General features: G+C 57.7%; 2 protein-coding genes across 6 annotated transcripts; both read left to right on the forward strand.

Moving 5' to 3' along the window:
- Positions 1-1,355: 1,355 nt before the first annotated feature.
- LOC140255003 (uncharacterized) lies at positions 1,356-5,203 on the forward strand. The gene is made up of 9 exons (XM_072342229.1): positions 1,356-1,458; positions 1,616-1,677; positions 1,980-2,133; positions 2,312-2,568; positions 2,769-2,854; positions 3,346-3,470; positions 3,934-4,045; positions 4,345-4,658; positions 4,857-5,203. The coding sequence occupies exons 1-9, from the start codon at positions 1,356-1,358 to the stop codon at positions 5,021-5,023; spliced, it is 1,380 nt and encodes a 459-aa protein (XP_072198330.1). The 3' UTR covers positions 5,024-5,203.
- Positions 5,204-7,646: 2,443 nt separating this feature from the next.
- Positions 7,647-13,369, forward strand: LOC140254924 (ciliary microtubule associated protein 1A-like). Of its 5 annotated transcripts, none has more exons than XM_072342081.1 (10): positions 7,647-7,908; positions 8,943-9,080; positions 9,491-9,628; positions 10,250-10,555; positions 10,721-10,850; positions 11,101-11,301; positions 11,681-11,782; positions 12,124-12,245; positions 12,413-12,553; positions 13,091-13,369. In XM_072342081.1, exons 5-10 carry the CDS (start codon positions 10,733-10,735, stop codon positions 13,172-13,174), a joined length of 768 nt encoding a protein of 255 aa, XP_072198182.1. In that variant the 5' UTR covers positions 7,647-7,908; positions 8,943-9,080; positions 9,491-9,628; positions 10,250-10,555; positions 10,721-10,732; the 3' UTR covers positions 13,175-13,369. The 5 variants fall into 5 exon arrangements, with proteins under 5 accessions (XP_072198182.1, XP_072198181.1, XP_072198183.1 ...); XM_072342080.1 differs by having other exon boundaries at positions 9,491-9,616; XM_072342082.1 differs by lacking the exon at positions 10,250-10,555.
- Positions 13,370-13,946: the final 577 nt, after the last annotated feature.

Raw genomic sequence — 13,946 nt, forward strand, 5'->3', positions numbered from 1 at the left:
GATCGAGACGGGATGTCACCGGTCATCAGAGGGCTTCATTGGTCAGTGGGAGATTGGAGGTGTCCATGGGAGGGGATATGCAGCCCTTGTTCTGGGTGATGGGTAGGGGGCTGGGGCACTGAGGCACGCGGCCTAAAGCAGACCCAAAGGAGTGACAAGTGGCTGCAATAAGAGAGGGGCTAAAAGTAGGGTGTTGTGGTCACACTGTGTCCATGCAGAGGCGGATCAAAGGGTGAAGGCTTTGGGAGGAAATGTACGGAGGAACTGAGAGAGAGCAGAGGGAGGGTACTGGGGTTGATGGCAGCACGAGGAGCTCCATCCTTTAGGACTTTGGAGCGGATGATGAGTGAGGGAGGGGAAGCCCACAGGGGTGCAGGACATGGTGTGCATGGCATGGAGCTGGGGAGGCCTCCCAGAACTATGAGGTGGCCAGTCCCTGCTGAGCATGAGAACAAGGACACGGACACAGAGAGTGTAGGTTTGCTGAGGGATTTATTGATCATCAGAGGGTGTCACTGATCATCGGGGTCTTCACTGCTCACCAGAGGGCAGCACTGGTCATCAGAGGATGTCAGAGTGCAGCACTGGCAAGGAGGAGCCTTGTCCCTGCAGGGTTTGTCCCCAGAGACTCGGGGCAGGAGAAGGACTGGCAGCAGCCAAGAGACCCGGGGCAGGACGTGGGTCCCCTGGGGACAGAAGCCACCAATAGGGCACCCTGAGCCTGCCCCCTCCAGATCCATTCCTCTTCACAGCCCCATAGAGCGCAAAGGAAGGGCTGGAGGTGACAGTGCCCAGGTCCCCCTGGAACAGGCCACGGACAGTCCCCTCCATGCCATCAATTAATTCCCAGCCCCTGATGCCCGGTCCTCAGGGCTGCGGAGACACCCAGGGTCCCCCAAGTGCCCTGTGGTGCAGGGACCCATTGTGAGCACTAGAACTACATGGCCAAGTCACGGTCATGTAGCCTGCTCAGCCCCAACTGCCCCCATTGCCTCCTTCCCCTTCCCGTTGCCCACCCATGGCAAGAGGGAGCCCTACAGAGGCTTTGGAACACCAGGGGTGTCCCCAAGGCCCAGGGGAACTGAGAGAACAGCAACACATCCCATCCCCATCCTCGCCCCAGGGTCACCCCTCAACTCACAGGCCCGGGAGAGGGAGAAAGCAGAGATGGGTCAGCAGTGCCAGGCGGGGCAGGCAGCAGTGCCAGCATCATAATGGGCAGCTGGCCATGATGTCACTGCGTTGCCGTGGTGGTGTTTGTGACACGGCCACCCGGGAGGGGGGTGAAGGCAGAGCACGGAGGTGGGTCCTGCATCCTGAAGGAGCATCTGGTACAGAGCAGACGCATCTGAAGGATGAGCTCCAGCATGGCTGACGCCAACAAGGAGCAACATGGGATGAGCGAGGACGGCCCCATGGTGGGCTGTGCCTCTGGACAAATACGCAGTGAGACTGAAGGTACACGGGCCCACAGCCACCATGGGAGCGCTGCTGCAACCAGTCTTGGGATGGAGATGACACTTTTCCATCTGCCACCTCCATCCTGCCCAGCAGTGGAAGGGGTGCCAGGTAGAGGCAGATGCAGAGTGTGACCTGCTTTTCCTTTGCCCTCCAGAGCGAGTTGCCGTCTGGGATGCGGTGGCCGCCTTCATCCGAGAGCAGCTCCTGGTGCACAAGGTGTGTTTGTTGGCTGTCGGGTTCCTCCTAGCCCTGTCTGGCTCAGCCTGGACTTCCTCTGAGCCTTCCCCTGCACACACAGCAGGAAACTCACCCCGTGTTTCCCTGCTGAGCTGCATTTGGGAGGAAGGGAGAAGGGAAGGAGTAGGCTGTGCAGCCCCAAAGCCGTCCCCACTGCCCTGGCTTGTGCCTCTGAACAGCAGGAGTGGGCTCCTGAGCACTGTCCCCACACAGAACCACCTCCAGCTCTTCCTCCAGCCAGACCTTAACTCTTCCACCGTTTCTTCCTCCTCCGCTTGCAGGGGGTCTGGATTCCCACCTTCGGCTCCTTTGACATCATCTCCAAGGAGATCAGGATGGAGGACAGGACCGTGACCCTGTGCTGGCCCGTGTTTCAACTGGCCAGCAACCTCATTGCAATGCACCGCCTCAGGTCCCGCAGGGGGTCCCTGGCAGGTAGGAGGGGGGATTAAACCCTTGCTGGCTTCATGGATGGGGCAAACAGGGCCACCGCCTCCCTTCTCCCTCTGAGGAGCCCGTCCAAACACGGGGCCGTTCTGGATGATGTCCCCTAGAAGCAGTTCTAGGTGGAAGAGAAACCTTATCATCAACCCCATCCCTGGTATTTTCTCAGTTGACAGGAAGGTGGAGGCCCTGAAGAGCAGCCAGGTGGCCGCAGCCGCCTCTGTGAGCTGGAAGACAGCACAGAAGTGCATCCAAAGCACCGTGTCACTGCTCTCCAGCTGCCTGCAGAATGGGGAGAACGTGGCTGTGGTTCTGAAGGATGTTGGAGTGCTCCTCATTGACGGGCTGACCTTCCAAATGAAGTTCTATTACGACTTCCTCGAGAAGCTGTCGGGGAAAGAGAACTTCAGGAGAGCCGTCCGCAAGGTGAGCCGTAGGTTTCTCCATAGCGCGGGCAGTGCCGTGAGCCTCACTCAGCCCGCACATGGCCCACCAGGACCTGGGCAGCTGCCCGAGCCGTGCAGGTGCTGCGGTGCTGTCAGCTCTCCCTGCCTCGGGCTCCTCGTGTTCCCAGTGCCTCAGCCATGACCAGGACATCTCACAACCTCCCTGTTCCTCCCCTGCAGGCCCCCTCGCTGCTGGACATGGGGGTGTCCCGTGTGACACCGGTGGCTTCCCTGGTGTTCTCTGGTTGCCTTGTCGTCTTTCCCAAGTGAGTATTTTTCTGCTGCTTGATGCAGCTGCTCAGCTCTCATTCTGTAGCGCTTGTGCCTCGTGTCCGTCAGTGTCCTGCCCAGGAGGATGTGCCAGAGAATCACAGAACGATTGGAGCAGGAAGGGAAAAAAAGAGCACCCGGTCCCACTGCCCTGCGGGAAACAGGGACACCAACCTCCAGATGAGGTTGCTCTGAGCCTGGTCCAGCCAGGCCTTGAATGCCTGTCCAGGCACCCAGCATCTCTCTGGGCAAGACATCCCAGTGCCTCAGCACCCTCCAGCCAAAACCTTCTTCCTCCCATCCAAAGCCAGTCTTCCCTCTTTCCGCCTGAAACTGTTTCCCCTCCTCCTATCCCAAGTGACCCTGCTAACGGCTTTAGAAAGCCTTCATGCAGCACGAAAACGTGCCTGTGAGCAGACAAGCAGAGCGAGCAGCAAGGATTGCTGTTGCACTGTCACACCATTCACTGCCTTTTCCTCGCTTACAGGTTTCAAATGGAGTTGGTCCCCAAACTGCCGCCCCTGATACGCCGCCAGTCCTCCGGGAGCTTCTCTGGGTCAGGGAAAGCAACCAAAGTAGAGACTTTGCCACCTCTTACTGGGGGCAAGAAAGGTAATGTGGCTTCCAGCTCCTTTCCACAGCACGGGCAACCAACTGGAGGTGGGCAGTCCCTTGCTGACCATCAGCCCAGGGCTCTGATGTGCATCAAACCTTTGTGCCGGTTCAGCACGGCCTCTTCCCCTTAGGTTATGGTTGGCCTGCCCAAAAGGAAGGTGCAGGGTGTGACGTACCCCCATCCCTGGCTATGGCAGGAGGATGTGGGGATCTCAGGCCCTGCCCTCCCCCAGTGGAAGGGCAGGGACCTCAAAAGTCACCCTGCCGCCTTATTGTCACCAGACAGCTCCTCTTTCCCAAAGCCAGCGTCCCTCCTGCAGCCCCAAAGCAGAGCTGAACTGCAGAGAGGAGGAGTGGGGACAGAGATGGTTTCAGGGCAGGTTCTGGGAACAGGCCTGAGTGCTGCTTGTGAGCGAGCCAAAGGCTTGATGGCGAATCTCCTCTTCCTTCCCAACTGCAGTAAGATTTGACAAGACTCCAACCTTCATCAGACGCCTGAGCACTGCAATTGTTGATGGAGGGCAGTTGCGAAAGATAAAGAACAGACTGCGGAGGGAGAGCATTGCCTGCAGGTGAGGCTGGCGGCTGTGGGCTGGGTTGTGCATGGAGGTGACCCAACGAGAGCCCATTCCCTAACACCAAAGGGTCGCTGCTTGTTTGTGGCTGCCCGAGAGTGCTGGGATGGGGACGCCAGGATCCCCCCAGCTCACAGGGCTGGCCCCTCTCCACATCTCTGGAGAGCCCCGGGGCAGCCGGTCAGCTGTCTGTGGGGAAGGCTGCATTACAGCCCAGGGTCCTGGCTCAGTCTTGAGGGATGCGGCCCCAAAGCCATCAGCCACTCAGGCGGACCCCTCCCGCTCTGTCCTTTCAGTGTTCTGCCCCCCATCCGGGCAGTGCATGCAGCCCCACAGCAGCCGATGAGCTGCCAGCTGCAGGGCCAGGAGGAAACGGATAACCAAGAAGGGCTGGGCCGAACAAGACGGGTCAAGTTCCTTGATGAAGAAGGAGAAGCAGAGGAAGCCCAGCATGAGGGTGCGCTGCCCGAACTGCAGGAAGATGAGACCCCAGACAAACCATCCAGGCTGGCGCTTCGGGCATGCGACTCGGTGACACTTCTGAGGAAGAGGGTTGAGAAGAGCAGGGAACAGTGGGAACAAGCCAAGGAAATGGCAGCAGCAACATCCCGTGGTGAGACCAGCCTGCCCGAGGAGTCCTCCGACAGATCTGTATTGCTGCCTCCCATAAGGGAAAAAACGGGGTCTCCCACTAAAAAGATGGCAGCAGCACCATCTCATGGTGAGCCCAGCTTGCCCAAGGAGACCTCTGTTGTCCCATCTGGGTTGCTGCCACCCATAAAGGAAGGAACAGAGTCTCCCACGCAAGAGATGGCAGCAGCAGCATCTTGTGCTGAGTCCAGCCAACCACAGGAGTCCTCAACCATCAGATCTGGATTTCTGCCTCCCATAAGGAAAGAAACGGGGTCTCCCAGACGTCAGTCTCCAAAGACCAAAGCCCCACCCCGCAGGAAGAGCACACCCAACACACGCTGATGCGGGCATGGGGTGCCCAGGACAGACAGAGCTCCACCGGAGGCTGCTTAACAGCTACTGAGTCCCATTTGGGTCATTGAGACCCATTTGTGTCATTCCTGCACACCACCTCCTTGAAGAAAAGCAAAGGAACAAGGAGAGAGAGTGAGGACTCTTCCAAGACCCCTTGCCTCTTTAGGAGCAAAACCCTACTGCTGGAAGTGTTTGAGACAAGGGATAAAGACTGTCATATAGTCTTATGTAATATTAGTATAATATTTGTATAATATTAGTAATATTTGCTCTTGCTATTCTACATCACAACATCATACTCAATATAAACATCTACCTATAAATAAACAATAATCAAAACACCATATGCACACGGGTCTGTATACATATATATACACAGAGTTACCGACTACTTGGAGGTGGCCACAGCCAGGCAGGAACAGATCCCAGCAGTCCCTGCTGAGCATGACAACAAGGACATAGACACAGAGAGTTTAGGTTTGCTGAGGGATTTATTGATCATCAGAGGGTGTCACTGATCATCGAGGTCTTCACTGGTCATGCGAGGATGTCAGAGTGCAGCAATGGCAAGGAGGAGCCTTGTCCCAAGGACTCGGGTCAGGAGAAGGACTGGCAGCAGCCAAGAGACCCGGGGCAGGACGTGGGTCCCCTGGGGACAGAAGCCACATCCCCTGTCCCACCTGCATGGTGACTGGGCCATCCAATAGGGCACCCTGAGCCTGCCCCCTCCAGATCCGTTCCTCTGCACAGCCCCATAGAGCACAAGGGAAGGGCTGGAGGTGACAGTGCCCAGGTCCCCCTGGAACAGGCCACGGGCAGTCCCCTCCATGCCATCAATTAATTCCCAGCCCCTGATTCCTGGTCTTCAGGGCTGCGAAGACACCCAGGGTCCCCCCAAGTGCATGGGGCAGCCATGAGGGAACTGTGAGACTGGAGGATCAAAGGGTGACCCCATCCAAGTCTCCTGGCTTGTCCCAGGGCTGCCCTCATCCCCATGGCTGCCAAGGTCTGTGTGCACCTCTGCCCATGGAGGAGCCCGAGGCTGGAGTTGGACATAGGGACATGGCAGGAGTCTGGGGGGCCCAGAGGGAATTAGGGGTGCCCAGAGCCTTGGGGGTGCCAAATATAGAGGAAGGGGGATCTCAAAGGGAGGAGAATGGGGGAAAATTAAACACAGGGGGTTGGGCACCTAAAGAGATGAGAATCGAGCTGCCAAAGAAAGGAGACCAGTTTGTTCCACCTCAATATGGCACAAACAGCTGTGTTTTTGGAGTGATGCACTGCCAGGCCAAACAAATGTGGGCAACCTGTGCCTATGCATGGGGAAAATGGGAAGACTGTTGCCCTCATCTCATCATAAATGAAGAGACCTGGCTGGGGAAGGACAGCCCCCCCAACTTCCCTCTCCATTCTGGGTCCTCACCTGCGTGGTCTGGCTGCGCTCCTTGGCACACTGTGGCAGAACTGTCTGACATCTCAGGGCAGGCAGCAGCATCTCCTCCCCCAGCACCTTCCTGATCTGACACAGAAGGCCTGGAAGGAGGTGAGGAAGCAGCTGCAATTCCTCTCCTCTACCGGCAGCCCGACCACTACCATGCAGACTGCACAGGCAAGCTACAAGGAAATTCAACCAGGAACTGCTGTGGGGATGGGCACCAGGCAGGGCACGGGCAGCTGAGGGGAATCGCATCGGGTCACTGCGGCCAGAAGAGGCTCCAGGAGCAGCAGTAGGGGCAGCTCCCATGGAGGGGGGAAGCAGGGGCAGCTGGGCCTGCCGTGCAGATACACAGACAGGCATAAAGATACCTCACATGGCATCGTGGCTCCTCTGCCTCGTTCGGGGCCTGGCAGGTCTGTCTTCAGACAGGCACTCAGACAAGCCTGGACACCCAGAGCAGCCTTTTCCAGCTGGCGGCCGGTCACCAGTGGTGTCCCCCAGGGCTCGGCACCGGGGCCGCTCCTATTGAACACCTTGATCAGGGATCTCGGCCAGGACATCGAGTGCACCCTCAGTAAGTTCACAGACAGCACCGAGCTGGGACGGAGTGCTGATCTGCTGGAGGGGAGAAAGGAGCTGGAGAGACTGCATTGATTCGATGGTTGGGCTGCAGTTGGACTGCAGGACCTCGAAGCTCTTCCCCAGCTGGAGCAATTCTAGGATTCCATGATCCCAAATGCATCCCAAGTCCATCCCATATCCAGAGCCCAGCCCATATCTATCCCATTTCCGATATCCCATCCCGTATCCATCGCATATCCACATCCCCACAGCCCACGTGCCAATCCCAAATCTCACAGCCCAATCCCAATCCCAATCTCATTCCCAGTCCCTCATCTCCAACCCACCTCCCACCTGTCAATCCCAATCCCTCATTCCTAATCCCAATCCCGATTCCCATCCCAATCCCCCATCCCGTCCCCGGTCAAATCCGAACGCATCCCAAGCCCCGCCCCTGCCGCCGCTCCGCCCCGCCCCCGCTCTCTCATTGGTCATGGGCAGCTCCGGCCCGCCCCCGGCCACTCTTTGGTCAGAGGCAGTTCCGTCCCGATCGTACTTCTCATTGGTCAGCGGCAGCACCGCCGGCTCCGATTGGCTGAGGCTGCCCGGGCAGCCCCGAGGCGGAACCGCGGCACGACGGGAGCGGTGCTGAGCACGGCGGCGCCGGAGGTGTGCGGGAGAACGGCTCCGGGCCGGGGCCGGGAAGAGGAACCGTGCGCGGCCCGAAGCGGCCCGCCCTGCCCTCCGGCGTGGGATGCGGGGATTTGGGGCGGCTGAAGGACTCGGGGCCCCCACCGCCGCAGCGCCGCTGCCCGCATCCGGGCCGTCCCCCCCGAGCCGTCCAGAGCTGCTCCCGGTGCCTCCCGGGGCTGAGGTGGGCTGTGGGTGTAGGGGGCAGTGGGGGAGGAGTGGGGGGGATGGGGGAGCTGAGGGGGCTGTGGGGTAATGTGGGGCTATAGGGAGGGTATAGAGTAATATGCAGGTACGGGGGGAGGGGGCGGGGAATAGGGTAATACGGGGCTGTGGGGGGCAGTGGGAGGGATATAGGGGTGAATGGTGGGGGATAGGTGGTTGTAGTGGGCTGTGGGGGGATATGAGGAATTGGGTTGCTCTGAGAGGAATATGGGGGCTGTCGGGGGATGTGGGGATGTAGGTAGCTGTTGTGGGAATGTAGGGGGGTGTGGAGGTATGGAGGGGCTATCGGGAGAGATCTGGGGCTATAGGGAGCTTTTGGGGGGCTATAGAGGGATATAGAGCAGTGCGGGGTTTATAGGAGGATATGGGGCTGTAGGGAGCTAGGGGGACTGCAGGGGTAGATGTAGGTGTATATGGGGCTATGGGGAGCTTCACAGTGGCCATAGGAGGGATATGGGGTTATAGAAAGTTGTCTGGAACTTTTGACGTGGTATAGGAGGATATGGGACAGCAGGGGCTCTGGGGAGGATATAGGGGACTGTGGAGGGGATACAGGGCTGATGCTGGGCTACAAGGGATCATGGGGTTATAGGGAGCTGGGGGGCTGCGACATTATATAGGGCTGTGGGAGAGCTAAAAGGTTCTAAAAGGGGCCGGTAGGGTGCTCTGGGTGGGTTATAGGAGGATTATGGGGGATATGTGTCTCTAGGGGGCTGTGGGTGGGCAGTAAAAGGATTCTAGTGGGATACAGGGCTATAGGGGATGTATGGGGCTATAGGGTGATATGGGGCTACAGAGTGGGTTATAGGGGCATGTGGGGCTAGAAGGCTCTCCGTCGCTTCCCCTTTCCCTTTCCCCCTCCCTTCCCCCTTCCATAGCAGGGTGGGTGAAATGCTAGTCCCGAAATTTAAATCAGAATTGGAATTGTATTGGACTAGAATATGACTGTTTTGTGGTCTTGGATCTGAACTGCGTTTTCTCCTGGGGCTTCAGGTCCAGGTACTGTTTAATAATGACTGTGGAGAAGGTTTCAGCATCCAGTCTCCTGGTCAGGAAGAAAGAAGGAAGTTTCTGGAGGACTTGCTGACTAGTGGAGCTGCTGCTGAACCTCCCCTTCCAAGAAGGCAGCAGGTGAGGCCGTGGTGCATCTCAGCCTCAGTGCAAGGTAGCAGCGATTCAGGCTGTGCTTTGCGCTGCTCCTCCAGCAGCACTTGTGCTTCTATCTGAGCAGCAGGCGGCCGCCAACGTTGTCTGCTGGCTGCAGGCTGGGCAGGCACGGGAAGCCCTGCCTGCAGCAGCAGCAGCTGCCCTGCTTTGGTTCAAAGCTGTCAGACCTCTTTGCGTCTTTGCTCCCCCTCCAGCCGGTTGTGAAGAGCCCTTCCATTGTGGAGAGGGCTGCGGCTTGAGTTGAGCATCTCCTGATGTGTCACACAGATCCAGGGCTTTCAAGAAGCCGCTGCTTTCAAGTGCTTCAGATGGTGAATGTTCCTAGACAGAGCGCTTGTCTCCTCCAAGCTCTGAAGCCAAGGTTTGTTCTGCAGGTCCCGCTGATGGCACAGGCATCAAACAGCCCAGAGCTCATGGCTGGGGAGAGACTGCGTATTGCTTTGTGAAGGGAGAACTGGAGGAGGGCTTTGAGCAGCGCTGCGCAGGGATGCAAGCAGCTGGTAAGAGAAGAGGTGTGTGTGCTGAGAGCAAGGGCTGTACGGCTCATGTCTGGGCGCTGACATGGAATGCAGGCAGAGCTCTTTGCAACTAAGTGTTGGCTTCAGTTTAGCTCCTCCTTTCCTCTCTCCCTTTGAGCAACCTCTGTTACCATTCTGCTGAGAATGGCTAAAGGTGCACCCGTGGCTGGCATCAAGACTAACTTGATCAAGCCATAGGAGAGCTCCAAACAACAAGAAGCAGAAAATTGTTGCATGTTCTAGGGGAATATGCAGACATCACACGTGACAGGTTATGCATAGATTACTGAATTTTTTTGAGATAAATCTGTCCCCTGTTCTTGCTGCATTCTTTCCTCTTTTCCTCCTTTCCAGCCTCACTAAAGGTAATTCTCATCTCTGCTGCACCTTCTGTCCCACCAGGACCTCTCACTGCCTGGACAAACGTTTTCATAACACTTCTGGGCATGTGACATTTCCATAACTGACCGATCCTGACTGCACAGCAGTTCCCATTCACACGTGTTATTCCGTCAATTAAAAAGAAAACGAGAGAAAAACTACCAATCTGAACAGCCAGCAGGACCAAGCTGAGCTCTGCTGTGTGATCTTACTAAGAGCTCGGTCCACCTGCAGGTGTCGGCAGTGTGAGCTACGACTTCTTACTGGTTGGGGTGCAAGGCCGAGAAGGCGTGGAGGGCGCGGCTCCAGGCCAGCCAGGAGATGTCACAGCACGGATGGCATCACCCGGAGCCTGTGTGCTGTCACAGTGCGCTGCCATGACGACGCCGGGCCCTCCCCAAGGACAGCCGGCCACTGGCTCCAGGCACCTCATTTGTGAGCTGTGCTGCCCGCAGCCGCTCGCCGTGCCCTGTGCCTGAGAGCAGCCCCAGCAGCAGAGCAGCTCAGCCTCATCGCGCTCATTCTCCAAGGCTCAGAGAGGTGAGGGAGAGCTCCTGCACACTTCAGGCTGCAGAGCCCAGCTGCAGGATGCGGGCTTGGCTGCAGTGTGTGTGAGGGGCGTGTAGCACGAGACTGGCAGGACTGGCAGTGAACACCTTCCTGCTCAGGAACTCCCATCAGTAACTGCTGTGCTCTTGCCTTTAGGTTTGGAGGCACATGCCTGCCAGCATGGATGGAGCTTGGGTGGGGACCTGGAGACCTCATCGTCCACGTGGCCTCATCTCAGCCCAGTTCCCCAGCCCCGGGCCCCAGTACTCCATCCCGGGGACAACAGGTACAGCGACCATCCCTGTGAGGCGCATTGGGGACATCACGGGGCAAAGCAGCTCCCCAGCCTTGCCCCGTTCTGTCAGAGCCTCCTGGCTCTGGCACAGCTGCAAGCCAGGCCTGGCCGAGGAAGGCCAATGCTGCTGGCGCTGCTCCTTGTGACCTGAGGACAAAGGGGCCTGCTTCTGGTCTGGGTCCAAAGGAGCTCAAAACATGCAGCTGCACAGGGGTGTGCTCTCTTCTGCTTTTCCTCCTAGGTTATGTGGGCCACAGCCCCACCAAAAACCGTGCCCCCGCATACACGTTTAGAGGGACCAAACGGCCTGCGGCAGAGAGCTGTGGGCCAGGTCCCTGCTACTTTGTGGAGCCAGCCATCACTAGGAATGGCAAGTACGTGGTTCCAGGCACCCATCTCCGGGGACGACCCACGACAAAGACCACCATCACCCCCGGACCGAGTGAGTAGCACTGCTGCAGCACTTCTCCCAGACAACACGAGCACGCAGCACGTTTGCCTGGGGTCAGCTCATGCCCTGATGGAGCTGTAGGTCTTTTTTGAGAGAGAATGAGCTGCTCTGAGCAGCGATAAATGCCCTCGGAGAAGGACAGCTGCCCAGCACCATGGGCCCAGGGCACAAGGCACTATGTCTGAAAAGTACAAGGAGCAGGGGGCTGACAGGGGGGACAGCAAGGCAGGACATAGTGGCGGGGCACAGAGAAGTGTCCCTGCGTGCTGCCTGTGTCCCCCAGCAATTCTGCAGCTCTTCAGAGGACCCTTTCTGGCTGCAGAAGGAGACCAGCCCTTCACAGCTTTCTTCCTCCTCTCCTCTGTCCCAGGTGACTACTGCACCGAAGCTGCCAACAGGCACGTCTTCAAGTGCCCACCGGTGCAGTCCATGGCCTTCCGGCGGGAGCCCCTCCGGACAGACCGCCCTCCAGGTACGTGACCCTGGCGAAGGCAGACCCTTCAGCCTGAGCATCCTCCAGGGACGGGCTGCTGCTCAGCACCAGCAGAGGGCCTACTGCATGGCCTGCGCTGCAAGATGTGGTGCTGGGCCACAAGCTTTCTTACATGACCACCACCTCTCGGCCAGCAGCGTCTCCAGCTGCTCATGCTCAAAGCTGCTGGCACTGGCCCTGTGTCAGAGGAGAGGGAGGAATTGGCAGAGGGGCAAGATGTCCCTCCACTTCCCACCAGCGGGCTATGCAGGCTGCCCCTCGCTGCTGCTTCCATCTCCTCCATCCCCTCACGCACACACTCTCTGCTGCTCCTCCTGCAGGTCCTGGCACTTACACACTGCCCAGGCTGATGGGGCCCAACACAGCCTACACATCGGCCAGCCCCTGCTACTCCATGAGGGGAAGGAGCCAGCGCGGTCGCTTTGATGAGGACCTTGCCAAGGTGAGCTCCGCTGCTCCTCTTTTCCATGTTAGTGTCTGAACCTGGGCTGCTCTCCCTGAGCCACAGGGGCTTCCAACCCTACTGCAACTTTGCTTAATGCAGCCTTCCAGGGAAAGAGAGAGCCTTGAATGTGACCCCAGCCCTGTGTGGCCATGCCTCTCTTGCAGACTCCAGGTCCTGCGGCGCTCCCCAAAGTGGCTGTGGATGCCTACAAGACCAGGGCACCCGCATACACCATTGCAGCCCGACCAAAACATGGAGAGGGCAAAGCAGTGAAGCCCGGGCCAGCAGACTACAGCGTAGGCCGGGTAAGGCCTCAGCTCAGCTCTTCCCCTCTGCTTCACAAGCACAGCCTTCATGCCTCTCCCCCTTTCTCTGAGGCTTCATCCAGCCAAACAGCTTCTGGCTGCAGGAACCAAGTGCAGGACAGCAGGCCTGCTCCTTGCCCTCATGCCACCTCCAAGTAGAGGAAGTGAGGAACAGCGCAGCAAGCAGCTTTTCCTCCCTTTGCTCCTATTCCCTTCAATGGGCCGTGCTGGTCTTTCACAAGCTCTTCTGGGGGGATGCAGCTCAGAGGGGCTCCAAGCAGCACACCCCCAGCATAGGAGAGTTAGCTGTGAGGTCCCAGGTGCACATGAGGGGCCCATAAGAGCACATGTAAGGCCAGCACACCTCCCTGAGCCAGCTCTGCTCTAGCAGGGAGCCACACCAGCTCTGCACTGGTGCTCAGCCCTTCCCAGTGAGGCACCAGGGACTGTCTGGGATTGGGAGGGGTGCAGGACAGCAGGGAGCAAGGGCAGCAAAGAAGGGCCCTTGCTGATCTGCCTTTCTGCCTGCCCTTCCAGGTGACGCTGATCAAGCCCCAGGCACCTGCCTCCACTTTTGGGATCCGGCATTCCCTCTACACAACACCTCTCATCGTGGAATAAGACAGCAAAGTCTGGAAGGCTGTGATTGCTTTCCTGGAACGGGAGGGGAGGAGAAGAAAGAGCAGCCAACTGCCAGTTTCCTTCTGATTCCATTTCCCTTCATCCAGTTGGGCTTTTGCCCATTATACTGTTAATGTCAGTGTTAGGAGTAAGTCATTAATAAATTAATTTAGTACCTTTATGTATACCTTCTTGTTACTCCTTTTTCCTCACCGCTGCACACAGGAATGCGCTGCCGCTCCCTGAAGCCTTTCTAACATCAGCGCATTGCAAACCGCTGATGCTTTATCAGCCATTTGCATTACTGTGGTCTGCCACGTGCTGAAGTAAGGAATCAATGCAGCAAATAGCAAAGGGAGGCCAGCCGAGGGCAGTGCAGCCCTTCCAGCGCCATCAGGTAGATGTCAGTGAGATGCCTGGGGCTGGGCGACTTAAACACCTGCTGGTGATCATCTGCCAGCTTACAGGATGGGCAGCATTTCCTGTACTCGTGACAACACCTGGCTTGGCCATAAAGACATTCCTGGAACAAAGGCTGAAGGGAAAATCATGAAACATGGAGGCAAAAAGAGAATAAAATGTAATGGATAGCAACAAAGACAGAGAAAGCAAGTAGGAAAACTAACCACAGCACAACAAAGGAAAGCAAAGCAAAGCAAGGCAAAGAATGGAAAAAAGCAAACTTGCAGGAATGGAGGAATGTGGGAAGAGCTGGGCCCCTGCTTGCCACAGGAGCTGCATGGGAGGAAAAGAATCTGGGCCAGAATGTAAG

Source organism: Excalfactoria chinensis, chromosome 7, assembly GCF_039878825.1.
Source record: "Excalfactoria chinensis isolate bCotChi1 chromosome 7, bCotChi1.hap2, whole genome shotgun sequence".
Lineage (NCBI taxonomy): Eukaryota > Metazoa > Chordata > Aves > Galliformes > Phasianidae > Excalfactoria > Excalfactoria chinensis.